Below are 11,813 nucleotides of genomic sequence, written 5' to 3'. Positions count from 1 at the left end.
CCTAACCTCAAGGGTGTGGAGAAAAGGGAAACCTACTGCACTGTTGGTGGGAATGTAAATTGATACAGCCACTATGGAGAACAGTATGGAGGTTCCTTAAAAAACTAAAAATAGAATTACCATATGACCCAGCAATCCCACTACTGGGCATATACCCTGAGAAAACCATAATTCAAAAAGACTCATGTACCACAATGTTCATTGCAGCACTGTTTACACTAGCCAGGACGTGGAAGCAACCTAAGTGTCCACTGACAGATGAATGAATGGATAAAGAAGATGTGGCACATATATACAATGGAATATTACTCAGCCATAAAAAGGAATGAAATTGATTTATTTGTAGTGAGGTGGATGGACCTAGAGTCTGTCATACAGAGTGAAGTCAGAAAGAGAAAAACAAATACCGTAGGCTAACGCATATATATGGAATCTAGAAAAATGGTGCTGATGAACCTAGTGGTAGGGCAGGAATAAAGATGCAGACATTGGGAACAGACTTGAGGACATGGGGGCAAAGGGGAGGCTGGGACGAAGTGAGAGAATAGCATTGACATATATAACACTACCAAATGTAAAATAGCTAGCTAGTGGGAAGCTGCTGTATAGAAGAGGGAGATCAGCTTGGTGCTTTGTGACCACCTAGAGGGGTGGGATAGGGAGGGTGGGAGGGAGGCTCAAGAGGGAGGGGATGTGGGGATATACATATATGTATAGCTGATTCACTTTGTTGTGCAGCAGAAACTAACACACCATTGCAAAGCAATTATACTGCAATAAAGATGTATTTAAAAAGAAAGAAAGAAATCATCCCTATCCTCAAGGAGCTGTAGCTTAATAAAAATTTACATATATAATTATTATATAACAGAGAAAGGTAAGAGCTCTGAGAGTCCGAGAAGGTCCTAAGCTGGTTTGAAGAAAGGAGACATTTGGGCAGTTGGGCAGAAAGGGGTGTGTGTGGCTGTATTTAGTATTTAGCACAGGCCTGCAGTAATAAATGTGATTTTCATGGCAACAGTAGAAGGAAGGGTGTTCTCTAGGCAAGGGGTTGGCAAACTTTTTCAGTAAAGGACAGAAAATAAATACTTTAAGGTTTGCAGGTCACATCCTGTCTCCATTGCATACTTTTACACTCCTTCTCCTCTAGCATTAAACATGTAAAGCCATTCTTAGCTTAAGGGCTATACAAAAACAAGCTGCAGACCCAATTCCACAGGGCAGAGTGTGCCAACCCCTCCTGTAGGCCACATGGACAAAGATGTTGATGTGAGAAGCTGCAGTATGTTACCTTTTGGCTGAAGGTTATGGAAGTTTGCAGGGGGGAGGAGAGAGTGGGAAATAGGATTGAAAAAGTTGGCTAAAGCTCTAGTTTGCAGAGCCTTGGATGCCAGTGTAAGTTCATCAGGCAAGAGAGAAAAGCTGAAGGTTTCCAAGGAAAATGATATGACAGAGCTTCAATTTTGGAAGCTTAATTTGATGAGCATAGAGAAGGTGGAATCGTGTGGGGAGATGGCAGTATACAAGGGAAAACACATAGGGTCTGCATTATATGGTAGTTATAGTGTTTGGAAGATGGAGACAGACAGAAGGGACCAGGTGTCTTTTTACGAAGAAAAGAAATAAGCATATTGTTACGGGAAGTACCTTTGCATAAATAAAGCATGGCATGATGGATGCAAGGCTTGATAGAGCCAAATCAACCATGAATACAGTCACTAGTCAAACAAGATTTCACAATGTCTCTGTCAAGTTTTACTTCACCAGTTGAAATTTTGATTCTCAGGCTGCTGAATGCAGCATAGTAATTTCCTGTCGAATTGACACCTGGCCCAGTGAGAGTCTTTCAGAGATCTCCTATCTGATGGTTGACCGAGGAGTTATTAAAGACTGTTTGTCATTAGAGCTGGCCATGTCTCAGGAGAAGAGCAGACAAGAGTCATGTATGGAAACAAGTTTGGGGGAGAAAGAGAAATTCAAATGCATGTCTTAAATATGAAGAAGAAAGCAGCTGAAGTAAGGTTATTGAAATTAATTCACAAAACTAACAAACTTAATTTCTCTTTAGCAAAACTGTGCAGAAAAAGAGAATAAAAATTGAGATCCCCCACTCCACAAGTTCTGATATTTCCACAGGACCACCTAGCAATCCCAAACTTTCTCATAGACATCAAATTATTTCCCTCTTTAGAAGGAATAGAAGCTACGCGCCTGTACTGTTCTGCCGTCACTACAATGAATGCCCATGGAAATTCCTTTGTATAACTTCAGATCTGACCTTGAATCAGACAGCGCCCCAAGAAGAACACTCTCCATCAATAGCAGTAAGTACTCCAAGGGAATACAGGAGGGGGTTAAAGTAGAGACCTAGAGCTATGTATGTAATAGTGAAAATAGTTCTGTTGAAAAGATAAATAGAAACTAGTGAGCGCTCCAAACATTCTCATGGGTATTTGAGACCTCTTCCTAGGACTTAGAAATGATTGAGTCTTTAGAGACGTAAACTGGAGTCATTTCCTTGAAGGTTCTAAATGGTTATTGGCTGTTGTGATCACAATATGTAAATACCAGGTGGTGATTCCCTTCTTGAGCTTCTTGAACAGAGGATCTAAAAAAAGTTCTTAGACTAAGCAACTCCCTGCCCCCCGACCCCTGTATGCACTGAGTAGTTTTTGAATTTCATTTAGTGAGAACAGTTTCCTTTCATATATCAAGAAATCGTATTCAATAGCATAATTTTAAATATGATGGCTTTTTCTAGCTAGCCTGTATAGCTAAAAATGGCCAACTTAAAATAACAAACATGTTTTTCCTGTCACTGTATGCAGCTTGCAGATTTGAAGCAACACTACAGACTAGTTCCAAATGCAGAACTCTCAAAGAATTATGCCTTTTTAAAGAAATAATAACACCATCTTTAGTGTTTGAAATATTGTAAATTATAGGTAATGATGGATGACAGGAAGTCTGTGTTTGTAGCCCAAAGGGTAAAATTTTTCAGAATCTTCCCAATTCTGTTCTTTCCTTTTAGAGAATTCATTGCAAATGAGTACATTCATTATTCTCTACTGAGTACACTTAGCTGTCAATTACGTGAAAACGTATTATAAAAATAATTGCTTTTCATCCTCATTAACCAACTATTAGGAATAAAAATGATGGAAAAATCATTCAACATTTTATTAATTCTACAACAGTATTTCCAATGAATCCTCTTATCAAGTTATGTGTAGAAAAGCATTTCCCTCCCCATTTTCTAGTGAATTAGGCAGCACTTAAACAAAAAGATAGACGTTCCCATTCCAAACACATTACAGCATTCCCCACAGACTACAGAGGCTCTTCAGCCTCTGGGGGAAAATTAAATCCCTCCTTCCCACCGTTGCTTCTCACAGGCTTTGTAGAAGATTTAATTGAACCTGGCACACTCTCCTAGATCTTCTACACAAAATTCACTATTTATTCCTTTTAGAGTAATTGCGAGGAAGCAAATGCATCCTTTAGATTCTGTGGGCCATAAAGCTTGAAAGAAAAGGGAAGGGCTGTCAGACATTTCCATAAGTCCACAGGGAGCGAGCTAGGGAACAAAAGCCTTGCACCTGTGCTTTGCTGCAGCCCTTTCGCTCTGATGGTTGCAGGCGGCTGATTCCCCAAGCCCACTACCCATCTGTGGCTACAGCTGAGTCTCTCTCATTTCCTGAAAGAAATGTTTATCAGCGTGCCACCTGACTGACGTTCACACCAGTTCACAGCACCCACCTTCGGCTCAGGGCTGTTAAGTCATGGTGGGATTTCTGTCTGAAAGGTCTGGTTCTCATCAATGATTTAGGACTAACAACATGGCACTCTAGCTGGTCTGAAGGGACCAGGGCTATAGTCTGAGGAATTCCTTAGCTTCCTTTAAAATCCAGTAGAGGATGGATGAACAAGGCTCTACTGTATAGCACAGGGAACTATACTCACTCAGTATCCTGTGATAAACCATAATGGAAAAGAATATGAAAAATTATATATATGTATGTATAACTGAGTCACTTTGCTATACGGCAGAAATTAGACACAACACTGTAAATCAGCTATACTTCAATACAATTTTTTTTTAAATCCAGCAGAGGTAAAGTGAATCTGCTCGAATCAAGAAAATGTAGTCATTACCTGCCATGTGCGAGAAAGAGAGGATACAAGCCAGTACGGGATGAACTGCCAAATGGCTCGCAGAAAAGGGCCCATTCGAGTGCAGAGCTACGGGAGGGATTTCCCACTGCGTATTCAACCGAGGCTCTGTGAAGAAGGTAGCAAATGACTTGGGGCTTGGAGGCCACACAGGATTTGAATGGGCAGAAAGAGGGGGTAATCTCTGCCAAGTGGGATAGTGTGAAGACAAACAATTGGCAGAGGAGAAGTGTTTTAGGAAGACTATCTCAAGTTGCTTGGTAATAGCAGCGGTTCTCACACTCAGAATCACCTTGAGGGCTTGTTAGAACACAAGCTGACAGGTTCCACACCCTGCGCCCTTCCTCATTGCATAGATCTGAAGCCAACTGAGAATTTGCATCTCTAACAAGTTCCCAGGTAATGACGATGCTGGTGGTCCAGGGAGCTTACTCAGAGAACCCCTAAGCAAGAGGACAGCTTTTCTAGGGGAAGAGGAGGCTGAAAAGATGAATGGAGCCCAACTGTGAATCGTTGTAAGGTTTTGGAAGAAATTGGGATGGATTTGAAAAATGAGAGAGGTGTTTTAGGAAGCGTCCTTTGACCACTGTGCTGAGAATAACTTGGAAAAGGAAAAGATTCATCGCAGGAGATTCTCATAGGAGGTGAGGCCCAAGGTTTTAGGACCTTAACATGGATGTGGAAGAGGGAATAGCAAAAGAAAAGAGACGGTGCAAAAACCCACTCATTCATTCCCCTTTAAACTAAATTTCAAGATACCTTTGCACAGACTTGACAAAACAATTAACGAGGAAATCCTCTAAGCTAGTGGCTATCAAAATTTAGGGCAAGAGGCTCACTAGGGAAGTTCACTAAAAATGCAAATGCATTCTCAATATATATGCAAAAGAATTGAAAGGGACTCTAACAGGTATTTGTACACCCATATTCACAGCAGCATTATCCACTACAGCTAAAAGGAGGAAATAACCCAAATGTCTATCGATGGATAATCAAAATGTTGTATGTATATGTATATATATATATATATATACGTGTGTGTGTGTGTGTATATATAATGGAATATTATTCAGCCTTAAAAAGGAAGAAAATTTTAACACCGCGGCAACATGGATGAAACTTGAAAACATTATGCTAAGTGAAGTAAGCCAGACACAAAAAAACAAGTATTATATGATTTCACTTATGTGAGGTACCCAAAATAGTCAAATTCATAGAGACAGAAAGTAGAATAAAGATTAGGGCTGAGGAATAAAGAGAAAGAAAGTTACTTTTTTTTTTTTTTTTGCGGTACGCGGGCCTCTCACTGTCGTGGCCTCTCCCGTTGCGGAGCACAGGCTCCGGACGCGCAGGCTCAGTGGCCATGGCTCACGGGCCCAGCCGCTCCGTGGCATGTGGGATCTTCCCAGACCGGGGCACAAACCCGTGTCCTCTGCATCGGCAGGTGGAGTCTCAACCACTGCGCCACCAGGGAAGCCCAAGAAAGTTACTTTTTAATGGGCATGGAGTTTTAGTTTGAGATGATGAGAAATTTCTGGAGATGAGTCATGGTGATGGTTGCACATCAGTATGAATGTATTTAATGCCACTGAACTATCCACTTAAAATTTGTTAAAATGGTAAATTTATGTTATGTATGTGTGTATGTATATATATGCACACATATACACGTGTGTACATCTATACACATACACACCATATATTTTAACACACATGCACGCACACACAAACAAAACTCAAATGCCTGAGGCAGTCCTCCAACTAGAGAATGTGATTCAAGTGGCCTGGGTAGGGCCCAGGAATCTGGAACATCCAGCCCAGCGTGCTCCAGAACAGGTGTCGGAAGAACACATCCTCCATCTCAGCTCTAGGGAAAATAGCTCCTTTGCAGTAAAGTCTTATGTGAGTGAGGGGTTTGCTTAATGGGAGAGTTTCCAGGCACTCTTTTTCCTGCAAGGCCACAGAAGTCCATAACATTTCTGACTGTAAGAAATCTGAAAAGAAGCCTTCATCCAGGGCTCTACACCTCATCTGAAGGAAGCCACATGGGAGAGTCACCCTTCCTGTGATTCCTGCATTGCATGTTTTCTGTAATAACTACTAGAAGCAGAAAAAGAGCAACACAAACACAGATGATGCATTTTTGTAGCTGCAGAGAATGCCTGAATTTCATGGCTTGAACTTTGTACAATTATTGACGGGCTGAGAGCTCTCTACAATGAGTATTAATTAATGTGAGGCAGGAAACAGAATGGAATATAGATGAGGATAATGGAAGTTGGAGACACGGAAGCAGGATAACAAATGTGAACTAGGATCTGCATTAGGACCAAAATGGAGATACCATTCAGCTGCTCTCTGATGGTTTAAACCTGGAGACCACAGGGGTTCTGCCTCCCCGGCCTGAACTTGTGCATTATAAATTCAAGTATAATGCAGATGTACTTCTTTGAGTCCCTTTAGGAACTGAGAATTATAGGATCAAATATATGTGACTCTCCAGTCACTCCAAATAGTAATTTAGGAAAACGATTCTGAGCTCTGATGAAACCAGAAAGGCAGACAACAAAAAAGAAGAACGAGCCTTAGTATGCATGCTATCTGGCAGTAAAACAAAAGGAATTTTAAAGTACTTTTTAAAACCGAGAATGTGGTATGGCGTGGGGTGATGGTTAATTTGATGTGTCAACTTGGCTGGGCCACAGGGTGTCCAGATATTTGGTCAAACATTATTCTGGGTGTTTCTGTGAGGGTGTTTTAGATGAGATTAACATTTAGATCAGTGGTCTTTGAGTAAAGCAGATTGCACTCCATGGGGTAGGTGGGCCCCATCCAACTGAGCACAGGCCTGAAGAGAACAAAAAGAGGCCTCCCTAGAGCAAGAGAGAATTCCCCTGCAGATTGCCCTTGGACTTCATCTACAATATCAGCTCCTCCTGGTTCGAAAGCAGTCTTCCATCCTTTGGCCTAGAACTGCAGTGTTGGCTCTTCTGGGTCTCCAGGCAGCTGGCCTATCCTGCAGATTCTGGAACTGTTCACCTCCATAACTGTGTGAGCCAATTCCTTCTGAAACAGTTCCCAACACAGGGGTTAGGGCCGCAGTCCGTGCAGTCAAAAATCCTCATATAGGGGTTTCCCTGGTGGCGCAGCGGTTGAGAGTCTGCCTGCTAATGCAGGGGACACGGGTTCGAGCCCTGGTCTGGGAGGATCCCACATGCCGCGGAGCGACTGGGCCCGTGAGCCATGGCCGCTGAGCCTGCGCGTCTGGAGCCTGTGCTCCGCAACAGGAGAGGCCGCGATGGTGAGAGGCCCGTGCACCGCGATGAAGAGTGGGCCCCGCTTGCCACACCTAGAGGAAGCCCTCGCACAGAAACGAAGACCCAACACAGCAAAAATAAATTAATTAATTAATAAACTCCTACCCCCAACATCAAAAAAAAAAAAAAATCCTCATATAACCTCACAGTCAGTCCTCTGAAGATAGTGTAGTACTGTGGTATGTACTTAGTAAAAAAAAAATTCTCTTATGAATGGACCCAAACAGTTCAAATCCGTGTGACTCATGGGTCCAGTGTATACATATATACACACATGCTATTGGTCTGTTTCTCTGGAGAACCGTGCCTAATACAGGTGGCAGATGAGATCTAGAACTATTTCTAGTAAGTTAGGAGAGGTAAAATGTGTGATTGTGGTGGTTTTTAAACAGTCACAAACTCTTTGACATCCTTCCCATCAAGAGGTGAGGTATGTTCCCAACCCTTGAATCTTGGGTGAGCTTGTGCCTATTTTTTTTTTCGGTACGCGGGCCTCTCACTGCTGTGGCCTCTCCCGTTGCAGAGCACAGGCTCCAGACGCGCAGGCTCAGCGGTCATGGCTCACAGGCCCAGCCGCTCTGCGGCATGTGGGATCCTCCTGGACCGGGGCACGAACCTGCGTCCCCTGCATCGGTAGGCGGACTCTCAACCACTGCGCAACCAGGGAAGCCCGCTTGTGACTATTTTGACCAGAAAGTATCGCAGATTTTCACTATGTGACACCTGAGACTATGTCATAAAAGCCACGTAGCTTTCTCCTCATTCACATGCTCTTGGAGCCCTGGGGGCCACGTAAGAATGTTGATCATCCTGAGGCTGCCATGCTATGAGGAAGCCCAAGGCATGACAAGAGGCCCAGCCTTCAATTCATCATGGCCCATGTGCCAGACACGAGACTGAAGAAGCTTCCAGGTGATTCTAGCTCCCACATACTAGTCTTCCCAGCTGAAGGCCCAGAATTTGTGATGAGAGACAAGTCATCCCTGCTGGACCCTCTCTGTATTCTTGATCTGCAGAATTCAGGAACTTTATAAAGTGGTTTATGCCACTAAGTTTTGGGGTGGCTCGTTACGTAGCAAGAGATGATTCAAACAATGACACTACTATTTAAGATGCATAAGTGTCACTGATTTCTCCTTTACTTAGCTGTAGAATCTACTGCTTTATTTTAGTGAACATTAAAAAGTTTTTATAGATTTTATAGATGTACCCCTATCTTGGCCCCTAATCTAATTCTTTCTTAAATTCTTTTCAGTGACATTTTCTACTTTGGGAATCTTTAAGGATATAATCTTGGAAGATGAGGAGAGAAACTTAATTTTTAAAAAAATTTATTTATTTTTGGCTGCATTGGGTGTTCGTTGCTGCGTGCGGGCTTTCTCTAGTTTCAGCAAGCTGCGGTGCCCGCAGGCTTCTCATTGCAGTGGCTTCTCTTGCTGTGGAGCATGGGCTCCAGGCACACGGGCTTCAGTAGTTGTGGCACGTGGGCTCAGTAGTTGTGGCTCGTGGGCTCTAGAGCACAGGCTCAGTAGTTGTGGCACATAGGCTTAGTTGCACCCCGGCATGTGGGATCTTCCCGGACCAGGGGTCGAACCTGTGTCCCCTGCATTGGCTGGCAGATTCTTAACCACTGCACCACAAGGGAAGCCCGAGAAACTTAATTTCTAATACATATTTGTTAGTTGTTAGCAAACTGTAAATAGTTAATTCCAAAGTCTATTTTCTGTTTTTCAACCTTTCTTTTTGTTGTATTTATAAAATACGAAATTTTAAAAATTCATATAATTACTACCAAGGAGAGCTAGCTGATCTGCCGTGGACCTTACTTGTATTTGAAAATACCGTCTTGTTGCCTATTTATCTGATTGGGTAGAAGAGGTGAGCATAGATTTTTAACAGGGTTTTATAAACCCAAGTGATCTTAGTACTTTCAACTACAAAGACAGATTATTAATATTGTTCAATGCAAAAAATATTAATCCCTGTAATAGGCAAATTTAGGGCTTAAAATAACTGAGAGAACAATTACTCTTTTAAAGCACACAGCCACTATGATAAGGTATTCTAGTATCATAAAAGGGTAGTTACGTAATCACCAGTGGTTTATAAGAGTTCCTTGAAATTAAGTTAATTCAACCATATTCATAAAGTTTTTATAGTGTGTCATTAATTCTCCTAAAGTATGTGATGAACATTTTGAAAGTTCAAACAGGGGCTTCCCTGGTGGCGCAGTGGTTAAGAATCCGCCTGCCAATGCAGGGAACACGGGTTTGAACCCTGATCCGGGAAGATCCACATGCCGCGGAGCAACTAAGCTGTTGCACCACAACTACTGAGCCTGCGCTCCAGAGCCTGTGAGCCACAACTACTGAAGCCCGTGCGCCTAGAGCCCGTGCTCCACAAGAGAAGCCACTGCAACGAGGAGCCCACCCACCGCAACGAAGAGTAGACCTTGCTCGCTGAAACTAGAGAAAACCTGCACGCAGCAACAAAGATCCAACGCAGCCAAAAATAAATAAATAAATAAATTTAAAATTAAATTAAATAAAAAGTTTGTATATATATGTGTGTGTGTGTGTGTGTGTGTGTGTGTGTGTGTGTATATATATATATATAAATACATGTCACTGAATCGCTTTGCTGTATACTTGAAACTAATACAACATTGTAAATCAACTATATTTCAATAAAGATTTAACAAATTAAAAAAGTTAATATATAGAACCTGACCTTGTGAATCTTCTAGTCTAGTGAACACAGTAAGATTTGTTCACTTGAAACCACTAGGCAGGAGTGCTTGGTGGAAAAAGGTACATTTAGATGAGAATCCAAGAGAATTACCTCTGACTACAGAGCCTTTATGTCAGACAAGAAGGAAGTAATTCCCTAAATGATAGGAAATGCATGCTTTCAGTTCTAAGGCATTGTAGTCATTTAAATCTGGCAAGGTCCTTTCTGTATTTTCAGCTTGGTTGGTCACAAAACAAGGAAAAACAATGCAAAACAGAATAACAAACTCCCCACTGAATTGGCATATACTAATCTGGACTCTTGGATTGGACAATTTTGTATTATTTGAAAATGTTATTGAACTGTCTCTCGCTGTAATTAAAATTTTTTATGAGAATGACTGCAGTAATTTAGTAAACAAAACAATGCAGCCTACACAAAAACTTCTTTTGTTTTTCTCTTAATTCTGTTTAATACTGTGAGCTAAACTAGGCTTTCTTACTGCCTACTCTTCATATAAATAACTTGGTCCTGAGAATTCCGCCACCCTCGGGATCTCAGTCATCTGCAATTCTCTGTTTCATGTCTCTCTCCTATGATTTCCAAAAGCAGGGGGTTGCGCAAAGAAGCTGCAAGAGAGTTGGATTTTGGTAACAAAATCACATTAACCCCTGTAACATATGTATTCTACATTCTGAGGGGAAAAAAATATAGCGGAACAGTTGTTGCCTTCATTAAACTTGAAATTTAAAAGAAAAGAATAAGTAGTAGTAGTAGTAATATATGAACACTCCAAGTCTTATAAAGTCAAGTCTTGTAAAGTCTTACTACAACTCATAAACTTACTGGAATTCAAAACTCTTGCATTGTTTCATCTTATCTTTACACAGCCCCCTATGCTTTCTCTGTCTCTCTTTCTGTCTCTCTCTTTCCTCCTGGCATCCTGATGGGTCCTACCTTCTGCTCGGTCTCTGACAGTTTCTCGTCTAGTCACCTGCATGGCCTAGGTGTGGCAAGTGGCCTCGGCCCACTTCTGGTGGGCTAGTGTGAAGTGTGTCCAGTGTCTAGGGACATGCTGAGTGTCAGGTAACCTTGAGTCATCTCCCTAGCCTTCTCCTTCTTAGGACTCAGCCTGATGAGTTACCTAATAGCCCAATCTCCCTTTAGGATCACAGCTCTTCCCTGAACCTCACCTGCTTTGGAGTCTCTGTCTCTTGCCAGTAGGTTCCTTTTCAACTATCTATTGCTGCAGAATCAATCAACTTCCTCAAAATGCAGTGGTTTCAAACAATCGTGATTTCTTCGTGTGCTGCCTCAGTGCCCCCTAGGCCTTCTCTTTCTCTCTCTCCTCGATCTCTCACCCTGCCACCCCGCCCAGGCACATCCTTCAGGGCCTAGTGACAGCACGGTGGCTTGGCCTTCTCATGCATGAAGGTTTCAGAGTAGGTGGATTTCCTACATGGCATCTGGCTTCCTCAGAGAGACTGTTCCAAGAGATAGGATTTGGAAGCAGCTAGTCTCACAAGGCCTGGGCTCAGAAACTGGCACAGCATCACTTCTGGCAAATTCTATCAGCCAAAGCAGTCATAGAGT

At 42.3% G+C, this 11,813-nt stretch overlaps 1 protein-coding gene and 1 long non-coding RNA gene across 4 annotated transcripts in view; one reads left to right on the top strand and one right to left on the bottom strand.

Moving 5' to 3' along the window:
• The window catches only part of STK39 (serine/threonine kinase 39), a 482,653-nt gene that overhangs the window by 360,543 nt on the left and 110,297 nt on the right, over window positions 1-11,813 (bottom strand). The window contains exon 1 of one of the 2 annotated variants that reach the window (XM_019922315.3): window positions 4,156-4,301. The exons of the other annotated variant lie outside the window; for it this stretch is intronic. Coding sequence (XP_019777874.1) covers window positions 4,156-4,162 — 7 coding nt within the window. The 5' untranslated portion in view covers window positions 4,163-4,301. Of the gene's footprint in view, window positions 1-4,155; window positions 4,302-11,813 lie in introns of those variants that run through there. 2 annotated transcript variants of the gene reach the window in all.
• On the top strand, window positions 1,068-10,617 carry LOC117312974 (uncharacterized). 2 transcript variants are annotated; one of them, XR_004527420.2, is made up of 3 exons: window positions 1,068-2,016; window positions 2,192-2,324; window positions 4,110-10,617. It is a non-coding gene; the product is annotated as an uncharacterized lncRNA (long non-coding RNA). The 2 variants fall into 2 exon arrangements; XR_012333102.1 differs by having other exon boundaries at window positions 1,068-2,324.

Source organism: Tursiops truncatus, chromosome 7, assembly GCF_011762595.2.
Source record: "Tursiops truncatus isolate mTurTru1 chromosome 7, mTurTru1.mat.Y, whole genome shotgun sequence".
NCBI lineage: Eukaryota > Metazoa > Chordata > Mammalia > Artiodactyla > Delphinidae > Tursiops > Tursiops truncatus.
Note: the sequence above shows the minus strand (reverse complement) of the source record. Positions and strands in the feature narration are given on the sequence as shown.